Source organism: Vigna umbellata, chromosome 1 (assembly GCF_029865625.1).
Source record: "Vigna umbellata cultivar VRB3 chromosome 1, Vumbellata_1.0, whole genome shotgun sequence".
Lineage (NCBI taxonomy): Eukaryota > Viridiplantae > Streptophyta > Magnoliopsida > Fabales > Fabaceae > Vigna > Vigna umbellata.
The window spans coordinates 51521762-51549480 of NC_142165.1; the positions used below are offsets into that span (position 1 = coordinate 51521762).

The 27719-nt window shown below is 31.7% G+C and overlaps 2 protein-coding genes across 8 annotated transcripts; one reads left to right on the forward strand and one right to left on the reverse strand.

The window, feature by feature from the left end:
• The first annotated feature begins 15266 nt into the window (after window positions 1-15266).
• LOC148205702 (protein yippee-like At5g53940) lies at window positions 15267-19427 on the forward strand. 3 transcript variants are annotated; one of them, XM_088103696.1, is made up of 6 exons: window positions 15379-15537; window positions 15987-16126; window positions 18022-18065; window positions 18413-18521; window positions 18917-18972; window positions 19052-19427. In XM_088103696.1, exons 2-6 carry the CDS (start codon window positions 16091-16093, stop codon window positions 19191-19193), a joined length of 387 nt encoding a protein of 128 aa, XP_087959822.1. In that variant the 5' UTR covers window positions 15379-15537; window positions 15987-16090; the 3' UTR covers window positions 19194-19427. The 3 variants fall into 3 exon arrangements, with proteins under 3 accessions (XP_087959820.1, XP_087959821.1, XP_087959822.1); XM_088103695.1 differs by lacking the exon at window positions 15987-16126 and having other exon boundaries at window positions 15317-15537; XM_088103694.1 differs by lacking the exons at window positions 18917-18972; window positions 19052-19427 and having other exon boundaries at window positions 15267-15537; window positions 18413-18507.
• A 1285-nt stretch (window positions 19428-20712) lies between these two features.
• Window positions 20713-26906, reverse strand: LOC148205703 (receptor-like protein 4). Of its 5 annotated transcripts, XM_088103697.1 has the most exons (9): window positions 26646-26893; window positions 24761-25825; window positions 24062-24209; window positions 23088-23159; window positions 22329-22400; window positions 22111-22182; window positions 21956-22033; window positions 21643-21824; window positions 20713-21193 (listed from the first exon to the last, which is right to left on the reverse strand). In XM_088103697.1, the coding sequence occupies exons 1-9, from the start codon at window positions 26785-26787 to the stop codon at window positions 21069-21071; spliced, it is 1956 nt and encodes a 651-aa protein (XP_087959823.1). In that variant the 5' UTR covers window positions 26788-26893; the 3' UTR covers window positions 20713-21068. The 5 variants fall into 5 exon arrangements, 3 of the variants coding, with proteins under 3 accessions (XP_087959823.1, XP_087959824.1, XP_087959825.1); XR_015783316.1 differs by lacking the exon at window positions 20713-21193 and having other exon boundaries at window positions 21762-21824; window positions 22324-22400; window positions 26646-26905; XR_015783315.1 differs by lacking the exon at window positions 20713-21193 and having other exon boundaries at window positions 21755-21824; window positions 21956-22182; window positions 22324-22400; window positions 26646-26906.
• Window positions 26907-27719: the final 813 nt, after the last annotated feature.

The following is a 27719-nucleotide window of genomic DNA, read 5'->3' on the forward strand; positions in this document are numbered from 1 at the left end:
AACAAACCATAATTCTATATTATTGACTTTTAAATAAATACTAAAAGATACACTTAATTTCTTTTTATTGATTAGCAATGTAAAATGTAGGAACGACAATTCGTGTCAGTGCCCCATTTATGTCCACCCGTATTTGATTCACAAAAAACGAACTAGCATATCCTGTCTTACATAAGAAATGTGGGTTAATTTATGTGGTCCGCTCTGCAAAATGTTTGACTCGTGAGTTTGCCTACGACTTGCATAACAATTATAATAACTTTATTTTTATTTAATTAAATTAGTAAAAAAATTATATAAGTCCATTTCTTAAAATAAGTAATATTTATAATTTATAAGTACAAGCTTATTAAAAATAGAAATGACTTTGAATTAAACTGAATTAAAAAAACAAATGTGAATGAAGAAGCTACTTTTTTATGGACATGATATAAATGAGTGAGTTACTTTTAAGAGAAGACTAAAATACTAAGTTCGTTCCTCATTTTTTTTTGTTGCTCCCTCCACCCCCACCTCTTGCTCCCTCCACCTCCCCATTCCTGTTTTATCCCTTCTTCCACCTTCTTATTCCTGTTTTACCCTTCAGTATAATTTTATTTTTAGGATTAATATTTTTTAACTTCTATCCACTTCAATCCCGTACATGAATGCGATGATCTGGTTTATGCTTAACCAACAAGCATTTGTTATTGACAATTATGCTATTTCTTTATCTCATCACCCAAACAACACAACCATTTTAATAGTGGACCCATGTTTCTATGTTTCATGTTCTTCTGACTCTCTGTTTTTTATGCTTCTTTCCATTGTTGTATCTTTTGAACTTTCTGATTGTTTATCTTATCCACACCAACCAACGTACGAAGAGTTAAGCAATCTCACATAAAAAAATATTGATACATGAGAAAGAAATATATGTCGCAATGTGTCAGAAAAAATATTGTGGAGGATAGTTAATTTTATAAAAAGGTTGAAACATTTTATATAATCATTTAAATAAGAAATTAAAATATTAAAATTTTAAAACTTTAAGAGAGGAATTTCATCATTTAAATTTAGAAAATTTTAAATTATAATTAAATAGTAAGAATTTTGAACTTTTGAAATTTTTTTAATTAATTCATGTATACATTTTTCATTTTCTTTATTCCATTATCGTTTTGAAATTGAGATAAAAATACTTTAACACATTCTACTACAATAATGAATATTTCTCTCATGCTAACAAGATTGTGGTTAATTTTCAGATTTATTTTGCAATCATTTTATTTTACCAACATTAATGATATATGTTTCCATTGATGTCATTTAGAATTTTTTATCAATATCAATAAAATTATTTAGTCATAGAATATTCATTATTGCTAGTCATAAAATATTCATTATCGTTTGGAACCGCTGCACTATCGAATGACCACCACAAACACCCCACATCGCCGCACCACGAAAAGTCACACCACCACACCACGAAACCAAACGAATATGGAGGCAATAATATGAAGAATAACCAAACGGATATGGAGTAGAGAAGTAAGAGTTGGGAGATGAGAAAAAATGAATCTGGTGAGAGATAGAGGGGGTGAGGATCTGGAAAGAGAGAAAGTGAGACTTGGGAGAGTGGAGGAGTGAAACTACGGGAGTGAAAATGGGTAAGTAAAAATAGACAGAAATTTAAGGTTTCAGAATAAAATAAATAAATAAGATTAAAAAAAAAGCTACTTTTGTAATTAAAAAAAAATTGTAGAAGGTTGGGGAGGTGGAAGGAGAAGGGGTGGTGATGGAGGGAGTAACATCCCATTTTTTTTCTTGCAGCCCGCATGACCCACCTCACATAAATGGTTAAATTCTTAACATTTATATAAAATTAAATTTTATTCATCTAAACAATCTTATTACTTATATATGTTTTAAGTATCTGTATAAGTTTATAAAATTGAAGAACAATACAGTTTAATTGTATATCCCCCAACGGTGAGATCAGTGCTATATAGGAGTTGACTAATATGAAAAAGGTCTTAAGTTTAAGTTGACTCTATTTTATAGAATAAAATAGGGATATAGTATTAATGATTGATAAAAAAAGAAGTAGATATATTGATGAGACACAAATACTTTAAACTTATAATATTTTTTAAATAAGAGCTTTCAATACAGTTATTTGGTCTGTGAATTAAATATCCACAATAAAAATATTAAATGATGAGCTAGTAAGCTTGACTATATTGCAGTAAAAAAATGTTTGAATATAATTTAAACACCATGTTCGTAAAATTATTCAAATACCATAATTCTCGATCGTTCCCTACTTTTATATATCTTAATTAATAAAAAAACGTTAGACAGAAAGTCTCTATTTATGATATCGTCTTGTTTGAAAAACATTATCATGCGTACTTTAATAAGACGGTTATTGTGAGTGTTAAAAAAAAAGGATATTTCTATAATATTCAGAGCCTATTTAGAGTAATTTAATCCAAATTATAATATTCAATTTTGTCCAGAAATAACTGTTCTGAAGTCAAAGTTTATAAAAAAAAATATTTTACTTTTTCTTAAGAGTTTTTTATTTTTATTTAATTCTTAGGATAAATGTTAATAAATGAAAAATATAGTTTGTTGAACGAAACCTATATTTATAACCTTAAGCATTTTAAATCATGTAATTTTTTAAGGATATATTAAAATAATGTTATTTTACTGGAAAAAAAGTGCACCTTTATTTTTTTTCTCTCCATTATCCATCATATGTGTTTTTCCTTCTTATTATTTTCAAAACCTTGTTGACTAAATGAACTAAGGTATTCATTGAAGAATTACAAGAAGAATTTTTCATTGAAACCATATGGGAACACTAAGTAAATCATAGAAAAGAGTGATTTCTTTTGCTATACACATACGAGACAATAAGTTTCTTTTTTTTTTTTTAATGGTGCGTGTTTTTAGATATAACTATCTACGTCCTTTTCCAAATATTTTAACTCGTGCTATGAATTTTTACATCAAATTAAATAAAATGAGTGATCATTTGTTTTTTTATTAGAAATCGAAAGGTTAAAATATTTAATTTCAACAATTCAGTTAATAAATTAAGTAATTGTAAGACACACAAAAGACTTGTATCCTAATTCAGATTTAAACATTGGTTCCAAACATCATCAGTCTTCAAACTTCATAAAATCTTCAAGCATATCTTTTTTTCAACATTCTTCCCCTGATTTGATGAAGTCAACATCCATTGTTATCCATTCTTGTAAGTTTGGAATAACAATCACAAAACTAATGAATACAAGATAACAAACAATGATTATAATTTTTTGTTTGATTTGATATACTTCCTCTGTGATATAGAACAATTTTAAATCGAACAAAACTTCATTTATATTTCTCCTCTTTGGATTCATCAAACTTATACAAGACAGATGAGAAAAATAATCAAAGACTAATACATAAATTAAAAAGTACATTTAATCGACTGAAATAGAGAATCAAATTATTTAAAAAGTGATAGAATCAACACAAATGCAAAAAAGAAACATGAAATGCATTGCATGCTCCTAACAGTCAAGCCCTTCACTTGAGGCTTATTGTGGATTTGGTCATATGAGTTTTGGAAGCGCGCATTGTAGAAATTGTGATGCTCATTTTGGGCCATATTAAGTTCATGAAGTTAATTAAGAACAACTCTTTCAAAGGGTGAATAAGTAAGGCTTCTATCTTTAGGTGGATTGTAAGGAATCAAGTCAATTGGTTTTGCACCACTTGGTTCAACATCATCTTGGGTGAATACTAGTTATACCAACCTTACCTTCATAATTCCCAATTGTTGCACCATCTCCTTCTACTGTCCAATAATTATTCACTTTTTTTGTGCAGATTAAGAAAGGAGATATGATTTTGTGTGCTAGTGGTCTCTTGCAGCCCATCTTTTAACTCAACCCCAAAGTACTCTAGGAATTCTGAGATTAGTACAACATAGAGATAACGAAAATCTGTCAACCATTTTGCCTTCATCATGTAGTGATGCAACACAAAAGTCCAGTCCACTTGAATCTTATTTTGGTGCAATACATGAGCACAAAATCTCCCTCATTTAAGCTTGAGTGGTTGCTTCCATGAGGCACCATCGTCCATGTAAGGCTAACAACCTTTCTTCCACCTTGAGACCTCCAACATGGAAATTTTTTATTTCCCCATCAAGCTTATGTAGGCAATGAGAGTAATATGGAACCTTGTTGAATTCTTTAACAGCTTGGGTCTCTCATTTCCTTACTTGGATGCATCTTTGCTTCAAACCAACCACTCTCTTCCAAACTTCCTTATGATCTCCATCTCCACCCCTTTGACACATGAGTTCAGGACTTCACCGTTGAACTACAAGTTAGTGAAGAACACTTTCACCAAATTCGGATAAATGTTTCTAGACAACTCCAAAAATTTCTTCAAACATTGATGCTTCAGTAACTTCTGCAGGTTGTCCAAATTCTCAACCTTAAGCCATGAAAGGTAAACAATTTTGGGGATGTTAATATGCTTTCTGGTCATCTTAATCATAAACACCCGAATTTTGTCTTCATTCCCCAAAAACCAAGACTCTAATCTGCCATAATGTTCAATTGTTGGAGAACTAGGAATGGAAGATGTAAAGTGTTCCTCATATTGTTAAATGACTAAGAATTGTGGATGCAGATGTCAGTGCATGAGTGCAGTTTTTATAAATCAACACATTCAATGTAAAATCAACTAGTTTATTTGTGTACGATTAATTCTTTAATGCAATTAATGCAATTAGTGTCAGGTTTTAATGGTCAGGATATCAAAGACTCATCATAAAACTTTGCAGTTCCAAGAGTTTTTATGAGTTATCAATCAATTAATATCATGGAAGATGCATGCACATTGAAAATATGCAAAAAAAAACTTGTTTAATGGTTAAAGAAGTCAGAAAATGCTACATTAGTTGATGCCAAAACTGTTATAACAGACGGTGTACTTTATCTCGTACAGAGATTTTGACCAAGTCAACTAATAAAGTTGTGACATATACACATTAGCTCTTAAAACCAAAAAAAAAACACGTAATAATAAAATTAACAAGCTAGAAATGCTTTAGATCACATTTTTCGTATTTAATATTCCTAACTAAATTCTTTAGCTTATTAAATTTGTCAACTAGATAAGGATTTGGTAAACAACTCAACTAGTTGAATTTCATTTTTAACAAACATAATTTCACAATTCACCTTCTAACACTCATGATCTCTCATAAAGTTATGTATTATTTTAATCTGTTTTGTTTTAGTGTTGTATAGGATTCTTAGTCAAGCTAATTGCACTTGTGTTATCACAATAAAGAAGTACCTTTATCAATTTGACTTCATATATAGTCTAGAAGTTGGTGCTTCAACCAAACATTTTGTGCATGACAATACATAGTTATAATGAATTTTGCCTCAATTGTGAAGAGTGTTTCACAGGCTTGTTTCTTTCTATTCCAAGATATTATACTTGAGCCAAGTAGGTGGAAAACTCCACTTATAATTTTCCTATCCAGTTTAAAACCAACAAAATCAAAATATGAAAAGCTACTCAAGTTTATTTTTGTGTTTCCTGGATATGACAAACTAGCATTGATTGATCCTTTTAAATACTTGAGAATTCTTTTTATTGCCTTGTAATGTGACTTATGTGGATTGGATTGTAATCTTGCACACATCCATTGATATGTATATACGACTTACTTGTACTTAGATAGAGTAAAGAACCAATTAACCCTTTGTATTTGGTTGAACTAATTGATTATTCAGCTTCATTTGAATCCATGTAGCAATTGGGGACTATTAGAGAGGTAGATTCCTTGCAGTTCTTCATTTCAAACTTTTTCAACAGGTCAAAGTTTCATGTTCAAGTTGTTTAACATGCAACCTTAAGAAGTAAGTTCAATTAATTGAACATGTTATTCACAAAACTATATGTGTAAGCCATTTAACCTGTTAAACACCATTTAATATATTAAATAACTACAAGACACACCCAAGACTTTTATCCTAAGTCAGATTTGAACATTGGTTCCAACCATCATCAATCTTCAAACTTCATCAAATCTTCAAGCATCAAGACTCTTTTTGCCAACAAACATTACTTTAACTATTGTGTTTATACATATTTTCTTTAAAAAAAATACTTAAATAATTTTACTAAACTTATATTATGTATCAATTTTTTTACGAAAACATTCTTTTATTAATATGAGTACGTTGAGATATTTTTAAATATTTAGTCTTAATCCTGGTAAACAGATAAAGAAACATAGTAAACTTTTTGGTAGAACATAGAATGAAATTATAAGTTATGGAGAAATTTTCATCTTTAATATAATTGAGTAATTATGACATTATTTTTTCCTTTTAATCTTAATGTTTAGAATTATAAAAATTAAATGTGTGAATTCACTTGCATTTTCTTATTGAGTGTCTTGTTTCCTTTTTGTATCTCTCATCGACATAAAAAAAGAAGCAAAACACAAGATATAATATCACAAATTATATGATCTTTATTTGATTAAGTATACTCTAGTCATTGAAAATATTTATTCATATATAATTGATTTATTTATAGAAAGTTCACTACAAGAAAATCTTTAAATAATAACCATTTTTAGAGACAAAAAATAATTAGTCACTATAGTGACTAATTTAGATATCAATTTATAAACTAAAAGTTATTGGTATCTAAAATAGTCTCTATTATATGGATAAAAAACTATAATGGGTTTGTGAATTGGTCTCTAACATTAACTACCAAGGTTTTGGCTACCAAAGGAATCAATGCCTAATTTGGTTAATTAGAGACCAATTTAGACAATAATTCCTTTGGTAGCCAAAACCTTGGTAGCTAATGTTAGACACCAATTCACAGACCAATTATAATTTTTTGGGTTAACTATGTTTTTGGTCCTTAAATTATTAAGCGATTTTGGGTTTAGTCTCTATTCCAAAGTTTGATCCTATTATGTCCTTATCCTTATGAAATGCATGGAATCAGTCGTCAATGATTAATGATGTTAATTTGTTTTTGAAGTGGCAAACAAAGTGGCACATCACCTGTCCATTAGTAGACACATTTGTTGTTATTTGTGACATGTGGAAAATGAAGAAGAAAGAACATTTTACATATATGAAATTAGTTTAGGGAAAAACATGTATTTGGAAAAACATTTTGTTTGGGTTTATTGGAAGCACGCAACTCAAAAAATAAGGCACTAGAATTTAAGGGCAACTTGAAAATGAAGAAGAACATTGAAGGAAAGGGTTTTCACATGTGAAGGTCTCGAAAGCGTGTAAGAGGAAGTTAGAAAAAGAAAATAATGTTCAAACATAGGGATTTTAATCATGAAGTCGTGAAATCTATAAGTGAGGTTAGTTTGTATATAGTTTTTCGTTTTTTGCAATGTTGCTTTGTTTGGTCAATGCATTTAGGCTTATCATTATTTTTTTTAATTGATTGTTGATTTAGAATGTAGTGTTTGAAAGGAGTTTCAATGTAGTTTTTCATCATATAGCTAAGTTCGAAAAGAAAAGAGGATTGCATTATCTAGGTGAAGAAAAACTTGTGGTTAGAGGAATTGATCCTAATGTATGGTCATATTTTGAAGCATTAAGCATAATACAAGAGTTCAAATATGTCGACAATGTTAAGCTTTGGTGGAAGGGTTCAAAAGAAAGTTTAGACAACAATTTGAAACTATTGACTATCAATAGGGATGCAATAGACTTGTCTAACTATGTAAAGGCTAATGAAGAGGAAGTTGATATATATGGTGAGCATATTCCTATCAGGCATAAAATAATTCACTAGATTAGTGGTGTAGGTGAAGATTCAAAACAAGAAAAGGTAAGGGAGGAAGAAGTAAGGGAAGAACAAAAAGATGTTAGGGAAGAAGAGGTAAATGAGGATGATGTTGGTGGTATTGAGGATGTAGAGTTAGGGGAAGAAGTATAGGGTGTAAATGATGATGAGGATGACATTGGTGTTGAGGATGAAAAGGAAGTTAATGTTATTGAAGATTGGTTAAATAAAGACGTACTTTTTGAGCGTCTATAAATTAAAGAATTGCAAATGAAGAATGATTGGTACAATAACTCAATTAGTGTTGTTTGATGTTGAATCTATAAATTGATCCTTAGGAATTTAGTTTCCCATTAGATAATAGTGAAAATAAAAATAGAAAGAAAAGTTAAAATCATAAAAATTGTGCAATTGATTTTTGTCTTCTCTTTTAGAAATAACTTATACTATGCTCTAAATCTTAATCCTAATGTTACTAATGGATCTAATTAAGTTTATAAGTTCAATTAAAAATGTGCATATCTTACCCTATAAGTAAATTTGTGTCAATTACTAAAAATCATTTAAAAAAAATAGTAGAAGAGTCCACATTTAGACGTCTATACATTCATTTTGTAGTCCTAAAAGTGTAGAATCCAATACAACCAGAATCATTCAAAAACAATATTTACAACAAAAAAAATTATCACATAAACAATGAATAAAATTCAAATAAGCTAAAAATTATAAAATTAAAACAATTACGACTAACCGGCCTTAATTTATTATTGATAAAGAATATAAACTAGAAAATTGAAATAAAATAAAAAATAGAAAATGCAATGTAAAATAAAGCCATGTATCTAATTTAAGGCTTTCGTTCACTTTTAAGGCAACTTTGAATGCAGTAAGTGGATGTTCATTTAATTTAAAATCAGGAAATGAAGCCATCGAAAATCTTGAATTGATGGCAAAGAATTCAATAAATATGCATAGTGATCGGCAAAATAGAAAAGCTTAGTACTAATGGATATTGTTTAGTACTTGGATCATATCCTAACTAAAAGCAAGCTTTTGGCCCAATAAATTACTAAATGGATATTGTTTCCTGCACTTCATCATTTTCTTCATGCACCCTACTATTTAATTTAATTCCACTCCCACCCTTGTCATTTTATTTGAACACTATGAAGCTGGGTGGTACATAGTGTTTCCGGAATTGTATTTATACTTAAGGAAAAGTTAATACGCAAAAGTTGTTTTAAATGTCATACGGAAAAGAAATTCCGCAATGATTCTTCAATGCACCAGAAAAGATTATCCGGAAGTCAAGATTTGCATACCAAAATTCAACATTTCATTTAATTTCATTTTGCATCAGGTTACATAGAGTACATGGCATTACCAGCAGCAGCCTTACTGTGAAGAAGTGGAGGAAAACTAGGGTTAAATGAAATGCTTACCAAGGTTATTATTGACTTTTTACATTTACAATGGGGTGCTGAAAGAAATTTGAGGAGGTGGACGAAGCAGTTCCCGTTACTAATCTGACTCAATAATTGGGTAGTATCAAGCTCATGGCACTTAATACGCCTTAATCTGTGTGTACGAACACATAACACGTGACTTTTGTCAAGAAATATGGCAACTGGAAATTGTGACAATGAAAAAGAAAAAGAAAGTTGTGGCAGGTTGCCCAAAAACTAAAAAAATAAAAAAATAAGTTCCCACTAATATTTATTAGAAAAAACACCATTTAAAAAAAAGGTTAGCATCTATACTTTATAATTACTTAAATATATTATTTATATTTTTAAAATATTTATGTTAGCGTACAAATAATTAAAACATTGACTTAAATAAAGATGAATCATGTTTATTATTTTAAAAATTAAATTTATTATTATTATTATTATGTGAATATGATGTAAACAAAAAAAGTTATATTTTTTTTATATTTAAATGCAATGAAGAATTTGAATTACGCAATATTTCGTGTAAAATATTTGTGCATTAATTATAATTTCATTATTAAGTTAAATATTAAGAGTTCTAAACTTTTAGAATTAATATATGTTGAGCCAAATTAATAAGAGTGTATATCTGAATCAAACTATTGTGATATTTTTCTTTTTTTTATTCTCATTGTTAAAAAAGCATAATATTAGTTTAGAGAAAGACTTCATAAATACGTAATATTATTATTATTACTAAAACATATATTTTTAAGTCTCAAAATTAGAAAGAAAATTACCTTTAATTAATTCATTCTTTATGTTTAGATATTATCAAGATTTGATTTTATTATTAAATTAAATATGTGGTTATCATTATTTAAATATTTAATTTAGAAAAATAGTTAATTTATTTAATAATTAACTCTATTAATACTGTTAGTTCATAGCAATTTAAATATTTAATTTAGAAAAATAGTTAATGTGACAAATTGTCCCACCTCGTCAGGAAACAAAATAAAATTATATATTGTCTCTTAAATAATTAACTCTATTAATACTGTTAGTTCATATCCATTTAATATATAGAATTAATTTATTTAATTATATAACATGTGTTTATTGTTATTTATAAAAACATAAAGCATCATACAAACAAATTAGCAGATTTATTTATTCTTATATAGAACTTTATCAATTAACTTGTTTGTTATTAAAGTTGAAGATATTAGTTGTTACATCTCAATTACAATTGCATAGTATAAACATTATACAGAAACTATCATGTAGTATATAAAATACAACAATTAACACGTTGAAAATATAAAGTTTTATCACAGTTATGTAATATAACTATAAATCAAACTTTATATACAAGTTTTAAAACAAAACTATATATAAAATATTAAGTCTAAAAGAAACTAAATATCAGTTGCATCTTTCTCAAATGCTTGCTCTAGCGAGACATTATCGTCAAGAAAACAACGCACGAAAACATCCAAACAAGACAAAAACAATTAGGATAAACTAGTGATACAAAATCAATCATAGTATATCAAGATTTCATACATATGTCATGTTTCATACAAAATAATTCAAACATCTTAATCATGCCTTTGACTTAGACTTGAACTATCCAAATTTAATATAAATGTTGAACTATGACGGGTCATGCACTTGTAGTAGTCTCTACTACTCAGGATAAGCTAGTGATACAAAACCAATCATAGTATATCAAGATTTCATACATATGTCATGTTTCACACAAAATAATTCAAACATCTTAATCATGCCTTTAACCTAGACTTGAACTATCCAGATTTAGTATAAGTGTCGAACTATGACGGGTCATGCACTTATGGTAGTCTCTACTACTCTGCAGAGTCATTGCCAATAGGTTTCACCCTACCACACTCACAATGTTTGTCTATACCGTGTCTCAGGCCATACTGGAAGCATCTAGACTAAGACCTTTTGCTACTCTCACCACATATATCACTCCTCTCTAATTGAGAATGAATGATCATTAGAGTGTTAGGATAACTCCCATGACTGAACTTTCTACATTCATACAAACAACACTTTGATACATCCATTAAGAATTTTTCTTAGAACTCTTACACACCTCATTCCATTCAATCATATGTTACAAACCATACCACTGATCATACAATAAACCATTATACCATTTAAAACTATGCACAAAGGAGAAAGGAAGTTAAAACACCTAAAATGACTCAGACCCACTTGCCCAGCACCAGAAACAAAGTTTCGAACGAACACAGGCTTGCCTAGCGAGTAGCCTCTACTCGCCCAATGAGAGACAAAACAGTAAGCCTCACAAGCCAAGCGAGCTGGCTCACTTAGCCTCTCAAACTTATTGCCAAAAACCTTATATACTCGCCTAACGAATACTCTTCACTAACACAGCGAGAGATAAAACAATAAGCTCCACAAGCCCAACGAGCTGGCTCGCTTAGCCACTAGAACTCCCATAAACTCACCCAATGAGCTACTCTTGCTCGTCTAGCTTCTTTGCATAATTTTGCAGCACTTAAACTGCAGAATTTGCATAAACCCCCAAGACCTATCCTAAACACTTTTATCAACTTTTAACACTTCCTGAAATGGATTCTAAACCTCATGGACTAACCAAATGTGTATAACCCAACTTAAACTAGTTTTTAACTCATTTTACAATAAGGTTCCCGATCAATCTAACCAAAACCTCACTTTAGAGACCATAATTGAATTTCACAAGTTCTAGTTCATATTTGAGTAACTTAGGGACTTTGACAAGTCAGAAATCACATTCAAACAAAATCTAAAACTTAATTTCCTCTTGTTAACCCTTAACTCAAAAACTCACACAAAAACCCTCTATTTTTGACCAAAAACACTTACAATTCAACCTAGTTCAATTCTCATCCACATTTAACCAAATTCAACACCACCAAACATCTCAACAACACCATTCATCATACAATTTGAGTTTAACACTGAATCATTCAGTATCAACAATCATCATGTGATCAAATTCACTTACTCAACTACAATTCACATTAACTAACATTTCAAGCATAAACATTCAATATCTACAAACTACACACCATAAATATTATCAGTTCATACTTTATAATTTAACATAAAACAATAACTAGCTTCCCTTACTTCAAAGAGAACTACCACAACTCTAGACAGCTCACAAACCTTGCTTTTAACTCAAGGAATCCTAAGAACACCTACAGAACATAGAAAAGTGATAAGAGAGAGTCCTTAGAACCTCTGATAAAAAAGAAACTAGGAAAGAGAGATAGATAACACATGCGATAAAGGATTCCTAATCTCAAACTAAGAGCGAAAGAAAAAAGGAGTAGAAACTTACTTGCTTTAAACCAGAAACTGATCGGTAGAGAATGACGATTGCACTGTTGTGATCTCTTAATCATCAAACAAATAACTGATGAGTTAGAAATTTTAGAGAAAAGGGAAAAGGGAACTTAGACAAAGAGTTTTAGAGGAATGATTAGTGTTTTAGAAAATGAGATAAGTTTAAGAAATTCTATTTATATTATTGAATTATTTTAACTTTATAATACTTGATTTTATTATTTTAAAACACTTATAAACTCTAATACTCTATTTTCTAAATTCTTACATTAGCCATGAAAAAAATAAATCTGCACAAGCTAATATCTAACCCATATGTTAGAGAAAACAAAAGCTTTTGTCTCCTAATTGCTTCCTTCACCTCCATAACTCTTAACATGTTCATTCTACTTTTCTTCTTTTATTTCAATATCCCCACCTCTTTCGTTGAGTTTATAATGATGTTAAATTTAGTTTTTCACACTTTTATAAATATCCACATATGAACAGTGTTGTTAAAATAAATATAATTTGATTAATCACTTCAAAAAAAACCATTTTGTCTTATTTGGTTTGCATCTTAAATCAATTTACTCGCATCAACATATAGACTTAATAACTTATCCATTTAGTAACACTAACACAAACATAGCTTTTAACGTCTGTTATTTTAGGCTTTTGACGTTTGTTAAATGTCTGACATCATAGTGGAAGACGTTAAATTGACATCTGTTGTCTTTGAACAGGCATCAATTTATGAACTTTTTCTAAAAAACATTTTGTCATCGTGAAGGTGAGGGAGTGGACAAGTGTCGCTGTGAGGCTGAGGAGAAAAACGCGACAATAACGGTTGGAAATCGCTGCCACAGTTGTCCTACAATGCGCCCAAGAACTACACCAAAAGCTAATGAAAATGAATTTTAATTGGTGCAAATGAAAGATAATGGTTCTAAACGTAATATAATCGGTGCAAAATGATTTTAAACTGTGAAAAGTGGAAGAAAACTTACTTGAACATTAATGGCGAACGAGAGAAAGCAGAGGAAGAAGATGAACGCAGCGAGAGAGGAAAAGTGTAACTAGCGAACACGAACGAAGCAAAAACTCAAATGAAAACGTGAAAGAAAGTGAGGCTCACATTCTGAGTTTTTGGGGTTTAAAAGGGCATTTGACGTCAACCCCCCTCTAGGTCCGACGTCTAATTGATAAAAAAATTATTTTGGCGCTACTTTTGAGATATTTTTGCAGCTTATTAACGTTTGGGGAAGGGGATCCGACGTCTAATGTGTATTAGACGTTGGCCCTTGCTACGTTCAACGTCTAATGTCTGCAAAAGTGACCTTTCAATTCTGATTTTGTAACTTCTGACAGAGGATTTGACGTCTGATCTAGGGGGCACTAACGTTTATTTTTAGACCTTTCTGACTCTAGTATGGGGGGCTCGACGTCTAAAGAAGGATTTGATGTCTGATTTGGGGGGCCCGACATCTATGTCATAAAAATATTTAATATTGGCGCTTAAAATGAGATATTTTCATACATTTTTAACGTCTAATCTGGGAGGCTGACATCTAAAGAAGGATTTGACGTATGATATGGGGTGGGGGGGGGGGGGGGGGCGACGTTTATGCGTAAAAAAATAAATATTACCGCTTAAAATGAGATGTTTTCGGACATTTTTGACGTCTGATCTGAGGGGGTGATGTCTAAAGGAGGATTTGACGTCCGACCCTAGAGAACCGACTTCTATAATGACGTTTTATTTACAAAAATGTTACCGGTCATTTTTTACATTGAATTTTCGGTGGTCAGACGTTACATGCGTGTCGTTAAAGACCTAGTGTAAACTAATTTTTATATTTAAAAATAATATTTTATTGAAATATATATATATTCTACAATATGCAGGCTTTATTAAAAAAATATTCTATTGAAATATTAAAAATAATATTCCACAATACAAAAGTAATAACTAAAGAATATGCAGGCTTTATTTATTATTTAATTAATGAACGTTACCGAAATTGGTTGTTTACAAATTCAATTACTTATTATAATATCCAATTGGACAAAAGTTACCGTGCCAAATATTTAAAGTGAAAAAAGAGCTTTTTTTATTTTCAAGCCGTGTTGTGATAAGTTCGACGCCTATATTCAAACACGAGAGATACTACTTTTGGGGATTGGAACAAGCAATCATTTAAGTAACTTCGTAACCGTTAAAAAACTTAATTAAATTTATTAATAACATGATCTTTTTTTTTGGTAAAATGTAATTATAGTAAAACAACTATATAATGCAATAATTTAGTCAAATGTCAAATATTAATTAAATTTAATACATTTTAAAATTTTTTATTCAATAAAAATGTAGTTACAATTTGTTTAAGAGAAGGAATGACTATTTCAATTGATTATTTCCTTTATTCATTTGTAAGTATATTGTTTCTTTAAATATTTTTTGTTATAACTTAATTGTTATTTAAAGTTTATAAGAATATTAATACATCATTTATATATTTGTTTTCTCTATTTAATTTGCATGTATACATATATTGTAAAAGTAATAAGAGAGAAAATTTTATGAATATTCACGTTAAGAAAAGTCGTCCCTTCAAGAATTATTTTAATAAAAAGAGGACTGAGGAAGGAGAGATTATATGTATATATATATATTGGTTGGAGCTAACGACAGTTACAGTGAGATTGCGCGTTTGGGGTGTTCTGCAGAGGCTATTTTGTTGTTGTCGTTGGTGGTTTGTGTTGTGTGGGTTTATGAGAGAGTGGGGTTGACATGGGAAGGGTTTTTCTTGTTGATTTGGATGGCAGATCCTACGGATGCAGATACTGCAATACCCCTCTTGCCCTCGCTCATAACATTCTTTCTCGGGTATGTCTTCTCCCTCTTCTCTTTTCTTTAAATTCAATTTCTATTCCATCCTTTTTTCTTTTCTTTTTTTATTTCTAAATTTTAATACTTGTTAAAGAAACTTGATTTATTTTTTCTTCTTTTTGGAGTTTGTTTCGGGCATGAACTTTGTGTGGGTGATATTGGTGAAAGATTGGATTTTGGCCGTTTCTTTTTTAAAAATCAATCGGAATTACAAGGGACCCATTAATTGATCGTGCAGAAAGTCTGTGTTTTTTGGTTGATTATTGACTGGAAGTTATTGGGTTGCAATCGTTTTGTGGGAACATGGAATCGATTGTACCGTGTCTGCCGGCAATGTCCTGTGGCGCTTTCAGTAATTAGCTCAGTCTTTCGGTTTTCATTATTGAAAAATTATGTGTTTGATTTGATATTTGGAGTCTGATGGTTTGGTCTGTCAATTGTGGCAGGCGTGTAATGGTGCTGCTATTTGCTGTTTGGAAATGCTTAATTGGGTTAATGAAGATGGTGCTTTTTTTGAAAAAGGGAATTACTTGTGGGGAAAATTTTAGAAATGGAGGTAGATCATGTTTTGTTTCGCAGCTACACGGTAAAGTTTTCAACTGAGGTCGAATCCATGAATTTGGAAAATGATTGAATGAAAAAGTGTATCGTGTTCACTTTTCCATATGATAAGTCCCTTTGCGTAGAGCCTGTCTGTGCCCTGTTGAAGGATCTATATTGAGACAGGGAGGTTTTCACCCCCAACTGTCTCAATGCATCACACCAAGGAAGTGACTTGGAATACAAGTTATTTTCCTTTTTTTCAACACTCAATCCACTATAAAACTTGCTGATTTGATATGTATGACTACTTTTGATCACTTGCCTTTCTGTTTTGCTCTTTTGTGGGCATGGATTGAACTTTTAAAAATCCATTCATATCTGAACCATATCCAATTAAATGGATTAGATTTGAAATCGTTATCTCTTTAATTGGATAAATTTTGTTTGGATTTTTTTAATTTGGTTTAAATTTGGTTTTAAAATCACTTTTTTTTTTATCAAATCCGCTTTGGCTTTAGATTTGGTTTTATATCTCAAACCAATTTTGAAATTGGTTTGAAACTGAAAGCTGATTTGATGAAATCAAGCTGAAGAAGGCTTAGACGAGGTTGAACAGGAGACGGATTGTTGGAGATAAAAGTAAATATGCTCTGGCCGAAGCCAAAGTAGTGATACTTTAACTGAAGTTAAGTTAAAGATGTGCTAGCTGAAGTTTACTGAAAGATGATTTCATCGAGTTTGTCTGAAAGCTATCTTGATCAATACTACTAACTGAGACATGATTGACGGAAAGGTGCTTGGGTTGAAGTCATCCAAATATTCTTCAGCTAGGGTTGGGACTGAAACTTCTTCAGTTGAGCCAACAATATTGTGAATGAGGTTGTGCGAACAAGGCCCTGGCTTTGTGTTGAGCTAACGATGCCCAGGTGGTGATCATGGTCAAGCTGACCATGAGTATACCATACAACTGAGGTTGAGCTGGATATGAGCAATTGAAATAGTAGGGATGTCCTAGTTGAGGATGAACCAGTAATAATATCTTGGCCGAGGCTGAGTTGATGATGAACCAATCAAGGATGAGCTGGTAATGGTTTGACCAAGACCAACAAAAACATATCCTGATCAAAATCAAGTAAAAGGTTGAGACCAACCAAAAGATGCCTACACCAAACAACGTTTTAGGATGGCCATTGATTTTTGGTTTTTTTAAAATCCCAAACGACTATCTAATTAATTGGATTGGATTTGATATCCAAAAGAGTGGATTTGGAAATGAAACCAATGCAGAAAAATGAACCTAAAGTGATTTGGATATGTGTAAATATGGATAGATTTTAATTGTTTGAATTTTTTGGACACCCTTTACTACTCCACTTCCATTGTGGATGAGATAGGGAGCTCTCCTAATATCAGCTTGACGTTTACAAGTGAGATAATATTGGGTAGAATTAGTTTATTTTTTGAAGTTTCTTCTTTTATCTGCGGCTCTAAAGCATGCATGATTAGAATTTTGCTATAGTTTTTCAACTATTGATGCACATCATTGTAAACTTGCCTCTTACCTTGAGCTTATATGTAAAGAGTAGACAATGAAAGTGAATTATATGTCAACTATTGATGCACATCGTTGCTGTTCTTCTTGAAAGGAAAGTGAATTATTTCATCTCTAGATACTTTTGGTACATTTAGTCTTCTTCCACATAGATTCCTGTAGTATAATTTGTCTTCTTAATGAAGATGTCAGCTAACTTTATCGTGGTACATTTTGCTTCATTTTTGTGGGAGTATCCAAAATCATAAGTTCTACTGTCAAATTTAGCCTTGTCCTAGATAACTATCATTCATTGCTACTACTTATTCTACTGTGCAAATGTACCTAGTTCCTTGTACCATCTACTCTATCAATTTGACTATAGTTTGTTTCTCTTTGTTGATCAGAACTTCAACTGCAACCAAGGAAGAGCATACCTTTTCAGCAAAGTGTAAGTTGTTTGAAATCATTTGTATCTGTTCGCTGCCCCCTCTTCTGTCCCTTTTCTATCTTCAGTATTTTTTCAGTAATTTGTTACGGATTATTTTAGTGGTCCCATACTGCCAGGCGTCCCCATCATCAAGGTCCTTTCCCCACCAAAAAGCATCTATTCCTTTGATGGTTTCGGGAATTCGATTGAAGCATTATGATTTTATCAATGATATTAAAAGAATTATGATTTTCTTCTGACTCATAATTAGCACTTTTGTTTTTTTTTACATATCAACGCCTTATCTCAAACCTTTGTTACTAACTTTTTACAACATCCTTATTTTGTTAACTTTTGGCCTCAAATAGCGTGAACATAACTCTTGGGCCTCCGGTGGAGAGAATGATGATATCTGGACTGCACACAGTTGAAGACATATTTTGTTGCAGCTGTGGACAACTTCTTGGATGGAAATATGTAAGTTTTAACTTTGCACCTGGTTACTTGAGGATTTTCCATCATTAATATGTGGTTGGGTGAGTCTTGAAAGTTTAAAATATCAATGAAGTTCATTAGATGTGTGAGCACCATCAGAAATTGATGTCCCTTTAAGCCATGTTTCTGTTTCATATAGTCCTGTTTGGAATCAAATTAAATTAGAAATCATGGAAAGAGAATCCCAAAGTACTTAAACATTAGATTCCATCAATGAAAATATGCTACTTCTAGATTTATTTAGAAGGATTGATTAAGCACCCATGGTATCATCATGCACCAATGGTATCATCATGCACATGCAAGTCAAGTCTTTTCATGTGTTTCTGTATCAATCTAATTTGAAGAGGTCATAATGAGTTTTTGAATTGGTTTAGGTTCTGGCATATGAAAAGAATGAAACATACAAAGAAGGGAAGTTTGTGCTTGAGAGGTATGGTGTTAAAATATGGTTTTGAATTTGATCATTTCAAGCTAAACTAAAGCTTAATTACGGTCGATGCATCTAACAGGTGGACGATTGTTGACAATGTTGAAGAGGAGTTGGAATTAAATTTGGATGCACAAGCTGGTTCACAAGGATCTCAAGCTGGTTCTCAAGCTGGTTCTCAGGCTGATTCTCAAGCTGGCTCAAGTGACACAGAAAACGCCTAGCTAGTTGTTTCTTTTTCATGAATTTGAAGTATTTTAGCTAGCAAAATTATATATACTTTTAGTGTTTTAGGTAGAAAAATATATTATACTTTTAGTTTTCATCAAGATACAATTTCACATAGAAACTCCTTAGAGAAACTCAACCTTAGGCTTTTTTCACCTAGAAATCTTGTAATAGCATACTGAATCTTGCTAAAAATTTATGGAGGGCATGTGATGGCAATTATTCAGATATATGTGGAGAGTTAGAATATTTTTGTAGCAGCAAGTTTGGAATTGCAGCTTTATTATAGTCCCAACAAAAAAGTAGTTTTCAACTGTTATGTTTTAAGAAATAAGAAAAAGTTGTCAGCTTTTAAATACAATAATAATTATACTTACAGAATTGAATTGTCTTGAAGATCTAGTATATCTTTTCTTCACTGTTTGATATGTCTCCTCATAATCCTTGGATGAATTGGGGGAGAAGTTTTCGCTTGGGCGACAAATCGACAGAGGCCAGAAATAAGTGTAGTGGCATTCTTGCTGGGCGAGAAGCCACCCGCTTGAGTGTGACGAGTCTCGCCTGGGTGAGAATGTCACCTAGGTGAGAATTCAACAACGAGCAAGGTGAAATTCCTGGCTATTATCGACTGGATGAAATTTTTTCTTACTCAGGCGAAAATAGTAGTATTTCATCCTATTCTCAGTGCACAGAGCTCAATCTTGCACATCAAAACAAATCAAAACATTGCTGGACAAAATTACATTCATACATCATACAATCATACCGAAGTCACAAATTCAACATACAAGCAGCAATTTGATGAAAATCCACATGCAAACGGTTTGAAATTTAGCTTCCTAATGATCCAAATGTTGTGTTGGATTCGCACTCAAGAAGAAAAGTTTTGGACACTTTTAAAACTCACATGTAGAGGAAGATAGAGTTTGCAAATGTGAGAGTACTCAACGAATGGAAGATGAGTACTTACCTTGAGCTAGTTCATGACGGTGAAATGGAAGTGTTCTCCTCTGGTTGTGCAACTACCCTAGCCAAAGTGAAGAGAAAGGATGAAAACAAGTGAAGAAAAAAAAATGGTGAAAATGTTTAGAGGCAAGGCAGAACGTGAATGATTTTTATGGTAGTTTTGACTTTGCATATTAAAAGAAAAGGTGGTTTTACATTTTTACCTTTTAGATAAACAAAATTTTTAAAATTACTTTAACTTCAGTTAATATTGATTTCAAATAAAAAAAGTGCACCAAATCAGTAAAGATATTATGTTTTAATTGCAATAATTTATTTTTATAATTTTTATATCGATTTCAAAATTGTCTCTAATTTATTGTTCAATATAATAAAAATCTAGTATTCTCTTTTATTTATTTTATTAAATACTAAAATTTCTTAATATTACCACAAAAATGACAAATTGAATTTAATCATAATAATAATTCATATATAATTTTTTATAGTCTAGATTTGTTCGTTTGATCTTTATCATATATAGTACTTTTGATCCTTCCATACTGAAAATTTCAAGAGAAAAAAAGCACAGATATATTGATTGTGTATCTCAGCTACAGGAAATTCCATCCCAGAGGATACAGACTCAACATTTAATTAGTCCCAAAAGGGGCGAAAACTGAAGTAGACACGATAATGAACAAAATTTTCTGATTTACAGTTTTTCGAGTTCTGCTTGTAAGATGTTCATTGTCTCAAGAAACTTCGTATTTGGAGTAATCACGCTATGGAGGACAAGTACCATCGAAAAATCGATCGGATTACACTGCCATTCATCTACATTAGCAGAGGGATTCTGCAATCTAAAATAAACGCTTTCATGGCAGGAAAAAGACAATACAGTGAATAGGAATTATGAGATGCCATCATGAAAGTAAAATAGGTCCATTCTCAGCTGCTGTTGAGGTTTTGCCAAAATTATTATGGTGCCTTGTCAGCTGAATATCACGTGAAAAATGGGTCCTTGCTTTTGCATATGGGGCTGCTCTTGCTGCAAGAACAAAGGAGAACAGATTTAAATTCAACACTCTTAATGCTTATTGCTTCTCAAGGTCATCCGTGGAGTTACTAAAGAACATATTGGTAAAATTGGCCAACAAGTTAGACTGATTAAATATAGTACTAGGCAGTAAACTTTGAGTAAAAGAACAGAGATACATCCATAGGTAACAACAGTGCATAACATCTTAAATTGGTAATTTTAAAGTATTTATTATAGAAGTTAACCAGTTTACCATACATACATGTTATGTGTGATTGAATGACGGTGCAAAATTTGTACTTTGTCAATAACCTATTATCTCTTAAACTTTCCAAGATATTTAAAATGATTATTCTACAAAAATTAAATAGACCCAAACATGGTAAATAGAGGTGAAAGTAGAACATAGAATGCTTTGTTAGTGTAACTGTAGTCTACAATTTATGACTATCCCTTACCTGCAATTTTCTGAGCTCGGAGGATATTGTGCCGCCTTTTCAACCAACAAACTGAACAGGTAGTAAGAAGGAAAAATGCAAATGAAGCCCCTAATCCAATGCCAATTTTACCTCCGGAAGAAAGATGAGAACCACATGTAGGTAAACCAGGTATACCACACAGACCTGCGTTGTCAGTAAAACTGCAGACATCACCGAGTCAAAAAGTTAGAAATATTTGTTATTTAGCAAAAAACAAAGTGAACAAACATGTACGTGAGGAATATCTTATCATTTTCAGTAACTGTCTGGAGTTTAAGCTCTGATAACATACTTGAAGCTAGCTCTGTACAGTAGTCTTCCTCCTAGAGTTGCCGGGACCCTTTCAGATAGGAGGTTGCTGTTAAGGTTCCTGCATGAAGACATTTTGATACAGATTTGTCTCCTCGTATGTGTTTTATGGGTTAGTTAAACATTGGAGAATCTTACAGTATTTGTAATGACGACAACTGTCCAAGGCTTTCTGGAATTGATCCATTGAAAAAGTTGTAGGATAGGTCACTGCATCGTTACATGGCATTCAGAAATGACAATAACATGATAGTCAAGGCCAGGACAACAATTCATGGAACAAGTTTCCCACCTTTTTTGAAAACATATAACAATGAAAACAATATCATAAGAAAAAGAGGAAGAGATTACTTAACAGCACTTGCAGGGTATTTATTGTACCAAGTGAAGATGGAATTGCTCCATGGATGTCGTTCCTACTCAGGTTTCTGCAGTTCTTAAGCAAATTAGCGCAAGCTATGGGAAAATAAATATGGTGGTTGCTTCTGTAAGTTCAAGAATAATGAGTTAAAAATTGAAAGAACTTTTTTTATTAGTAAAATTGAAAGAGTAATTCTATACTCACCATTTATTTTAAAAAACTGAAGTCTAAATGTAAGTTACTCACTAGAACTTAGTTTAAAAAAACTGAGATAAAATTGGGAACAACTCTTTCAAAGTTACTCTTAGAGTAACTTATCCCCTACATATATAAAATACTGGACCAAGCCTTCAACTTTTGGGTCCGTCCTGGTCCTTGGCATCCAACATGTCGGACAAATTATTAAATTCAAGAAATATAAACAAACTAAATCCTAAACAAATTATAGAAATATTATGGTTTTTAGGCCAGATTTAGGTAACGCTAGAAATAGCAATCTTACGTTAATCTGAAAAGCAACCTATAAATCCCCACCATCTCATCATGACATATATAAATCTAACCTGGACTGACATAAAAATAATTGGTCATTAACTTTCTAATACAGAATTATAACTTCGTAATTCAGAACTTATTCCTAAGCTGGTTTTGTAATGAATACATTATTAGCATACATGATTCATGCATGCATTGACATAAATATTCACGCATATATCTTTTTCCAAAATACTTAAAAAACATATCTGGAACTCACAAGATCTGTAGATTAGGTAGTCTGGATATGTCATCTGGTAAGAAACCTTTCAGACCTTGATTGCCAAGGCCACTGTTCATCAACAGACAAAGCAATCAATAACTAGATATATAAAAAAAACCAATATATTGAGATAGAATATTTAAAGTGATTAATAAATCAACAGTTCTGAACACAAACCACAACGACTTTGTAGCATAGTGGAACCAATCTCTTAGCTTGTGGTGGTTGTAGTTCTACACTTTTTTAGGGTTAATACTTAAAACATACTTTTACCCCATAAATGCGATACTCATTTTTAATTTGATAACTATATTATTACTCGGAAGTATAGTAAGGTACCAAACTAAATAATTCCCATGTACACGATCTAAAATATAGAATTTCTAAGTCTTATATGTAACACTTTTCCTGATCCATCCATAAACATGTGTTTTAACTCTAAAGATCATACAAAGAGGGATTAATTTGACAACTATTTTCATATAGGGGTCTAACTTTGAGCAATTCATCTTGAACTTTTAACCTTTTTTAAGAAAGTGAAATTGACCTATAGAAATTTAAGAATGGGAAGGTCCAATTCATGGGTTACTCCCCCAAATGAAAGCATATCAGAAAACAAAGTAAAAATTAAGTTACACTTTCTGAACAAGTTAAAAAGAATGGCTTTTAGCAAGAAATATATTTAACTAGTTTACATGTAAGCTGTGATCGTGCAAATGTAAATTCATACAGCCAAAACACAAAAATCTTCTCTTTCTCTCCCTCATAGAAGGGCATCCATTTCCTTAATCTAGAGGCTCTGATGCTGAACAAATAAAATACATCTGGATTTGGTGCCAACTAAAGCGAACAAATTGGTTAAGTGAAAGAGAATAAAAGAATTTTTAAGAAGAGAACTGCATTATAGGCTACCAGGGAATCAAATGAACAAAAAAACAAAAACGATTTACATAGGGATAACAAGAAGTTACAGTCCATCAATGACCCAGCTGCCACGACTTTTGTTTAATTGGCAACCCACTCCACTCCATGGATGTTGTTGAGGAACACAAGGATCACCATTCCACCCAAACCTGGATGGAAGCCTCAATGCCTTCTTCAATGCTTGTAAAGCACTAACTAGAGTAAAGATAATAATAAACTTGCAAAAGTTAATATTCATTCGAATTACAAAAAGCAGCATTTGCTATTAAAGCACTATTAGGAGTTCATGAAATAGAAAATTAGTAAATGGAAGAAGTATTATAAAACATATGATCAATAAATATTGTCTCTGATATGGGTTAGGAGGAAGAACTCCAAAGCAGTCAGTAAAGGAAAAGTATAACGAGACAAAGAGATCTAATATGTTTGATTGGCATAAATTCCATGGTCTACTTTTGACAAGCTCTCCCAAAAATTGGAGTTTCTTGAGATATATTAGTTGATTCGAAATAAAAAGAAACTGCATAACTCTATATGACTAATACAACATCCAAGCACATGCACATAATGCTATCTGTCGCCTCCAATGACCAAACACCAACCTTGATAGTGGATATTTCAAAGTCATTGGAGTTGTCTACCAAAATTCAATATGTGTTATCTTTAATAATACAATAAATACCATACAACACTAGTATGAACTGTTGTTGAAAAAACTGTAACAATAGAAGGGATGAGCACAATACCTTCCTCTGACTCAGTCTTTGACTCAGCCATTATAACCTCAAATATCTCAATAGCATTGATTATGGCATGATTACCTTCCTTTGGCTTCAATTTTATTGTTAGAGTCCTCCCATTAACAGAAACAGTAGTATTAAGCACAAGGGCGGTATAAATATCCCCACTCAATTCTACAATGTCAACATGTTTGAATGCAAGATCACCATTTATTTCAATATCAAAAATCCTTTGCCCTACAGTAGTCACTGAATAATCAATCTCTGCAAAATGTAACCAAACAGAATAGTTTCTGTTGGGATCCACCTCTAATGTATATGTTAAATCAGGCTGATTATTAGTACTAACAAGCGCTGACTGGTAAAGAGTTTCTGGATAGAAGTTTGGCGGATGTGAAGCATGTTTGATTCTAGTTTCAACAGATCTAGGTTGACTAGACTCTGAATCCTCACCAAAAGTTTTAATGCGTTGCCAAAACCTGTCCCCTCCCCAGGGATCCCCTGCATAATCTACGTCAAATTTTGACTGCCCAAAACCACAACTCAGTCTTTTAATTGTTCTAAGTATTAACCCTTGACTCCAACGGGGAACAAAATAATAAGCCTTATCATCAATTTGAAGAATCTCGATAGAAAGGATAGCGGGATCCCCATGACCAGTGCTATGGAAACAGATTGAGACAGAGTCATCTATAAGAAACACTAGCGCCTCAGCAAATACTTGATCAGCCTGATGGGTCCAACCAGATTTCAAAGAATATATCTGCGTGCCTTCAATAGAAATGTCAAATAGAGGCTCAATAATGGTACCTCTAGACTGACCAACAAGTCCAAAGAAGATTCTGATTAAGTAGTGACCCTTTGGCACCTTATCAATGACGTAACAATTTTGTAGACCTTCAGACAAAGGGAAATAGCGTAGAGTGTTGAGTGGTGGGGTGATGTAACTTGGAAGAGTTGCATTAGCGACTATGCCACCTGTATAGCCAAAATCTTCACCCCAATGGGTATTAGTTGGTCTTGTTTGAACATTTTGACGAGCCCCACAGCTTATTCGCATAGCAAATGGATCTGCAGTGGTTTGAACCAAATCAAAATTGGGAAAAAACAAAATATTTATACAAAGCTTTTGAAAACAATAATCCTCTATGATAAGTGCAAGTTTAACACTCAGATTCACTAAGAAAAGATAATAGGTAGAACCATGTAAAAACTGCTACTACAGTGGTAAATGTCAACATAAATTTCGTCCATTGCCAATAGATTGCGAGAAAGAAATTACATCCCTTGGCTTAAATGATGACGAATTAAATGCAATGGTTTCCTTAACATGATTGCTCATTTAAAGCGTAACAGGCAAACCAAACCCGACAAATTTCAATATGGTAAAAGTTAGTATTCATCAGAAATTCAGAATAATAATGGTGTTTAACAAACTTTCACTAACAGGAAAGTTCAGAGAAAATTGTTGAAAATTCCTACATCTGTTTCATATCTACTGATGCTTAAGTTAATGCACACAGATAAAGAGACACATAATCAACGTGAAATATTAGTATAACTAAAATAATTTAGTTATTTGTAATAAACTCCCCTGTTGTAGACATCATTAAATAAGAGCACAAGTAAAAAAAAAAAAATAGCATTTGCATAGCCTAGTTTTGAAACAAAAGGAAAAGGCTAAAACAAGAAAAAAATATAGAGGTGAGGTCATAACCGGTTTAAAGTTTCAGAGGTTGGACAAGCTTACTACTCTTAATCTCTGAAGATCAAAGTAATGAAAGCATTGAGAAATTTCCACAATCCAAATTTGATCAAGAAAACAGTAAAGCTCCACTTCATGGCTCATAAAGGAGAGAAAAAAGAGAAGAACGAGAATGCTTAGGTTCACCTTGCCGTGCAGAACAGGAAACACTAACGAAGCAGAGCATCATCCATAGCTGAATAAGTTGAAGAAGCATTGTGCTGGATTCGGCTTCCCCGATTTTTTCCCTACACAACTTCTTCCTCTTCTGTCTTTTTCTCTCTCTCATTCATCGTGTTCCCATTTTTGTTGAGTGCTTTTTCTAGAAAGAGAAAGATGTGAGAGAGTATGTGTGTGGGGTGTACGCACTTTTGCACACCACGATAGGAAAATCTTCTTCGTTCAAGTTTACTCGCGGGCGCCAAAGAAACGAACACAGTGGTTCCGTGCTGCTGAGCTTTATCATAATCCATGCACTTACAATCGCATGGTGCAGATCTGCTGCAAGTGTTAACTCCACACCGTATCTATATTAATCGTATGTATTATTTCAACTAACTTTTCCAATTAAAACTTAAAACTTCCAGACAAAAAAATAAAAATTAATTTTCTTCCCTTAGAACTAACTTAAGCACAAATTATAAAAATAGAAAAAATATATTGTAAGTTTCTATTAAATTTAACTGTAAATAAATTTACTTTTTTTTTCTCAAAATAATTCTTATTAAAAGTTTGTTCATGATCTCATTTATTTAAGATTAGGTAAATTACGTGTTAGAGGGGGATTTGACGTTATTTATTGTTGGATTCAAAGCGTCAATGAAAAATTAAAATGTTTTATGATAGAAGAAAAAATACGATAATTATTAATGTTGAGAACTGAACAATATGATTGTCGACGTTGATGATGATACTGCTTTTACATCAGATGGTGCAGAATGGTCATTGATGCTTGATTGAACTTTTTGACTTCTGACCTACATTTGGGTAGTAGTGGGAGTGATTAGTGCGCAATCACCGGAATATGTGTGTGAGATTTACGCTTGTATATTTTGGATATTTCAAAAACAGTTATACAGCAAAGAACAATTAACTAAATTATAAAATTTAAAGATATTTAATTTTATAATTTTGTAAATTTTATCATTCAATTTTCTTTTTACAGATAGTTAAATTACGTATTTTATCATTAAATTTTTATAATTTAGTAACTTTTATTAT

Bases quoted from the DNA above. Each gene is read 5' to 3' on its own strand.
- LOC148205703 (XM_088103697.1), bottom strand. From the start codon at position 26,787: ATGAGAGAGAGAAAAAGACAGAAGAGGAAGAAGTTGTGTAGGGAAAAA. The intron at 24,210-24,760 runs GTATTGTGCTCA...TCTTTACTCTAG, and splicing joins AAAGACTGAGTCAGAGGAAG to TTAGTGCTTTACAAGCATTG. The intron at 22,034-22,110 runs GTAAGATTCTCC...GTCTTCATGCAG, and splicing joins TTGTCGTCATTACAAATACT to GAACCTTAACAGCAACCTCC.
- LOC148205702 (XM_088103694.1), top strand. From the start codon at position 15,308: ATGTATATATATATATTGGTTGGAGCTAACGACAGTTACAGTGAGATT. The intron at 16,127-18,021 runs GTAAAGTTTTCA...TTTGTTGATCAG, and splicing joins TTTTGTTTCGCAGCTACACG to AACTTCAACTGCAACCAAGG. The intron at 18,066-18,412 runs GTAAGTTGTTTG...GGCCTCAAATAG, and splicing joins GCATACCTTTTCAGCAAAGT to CGTGAACATAACTCTTGGGC.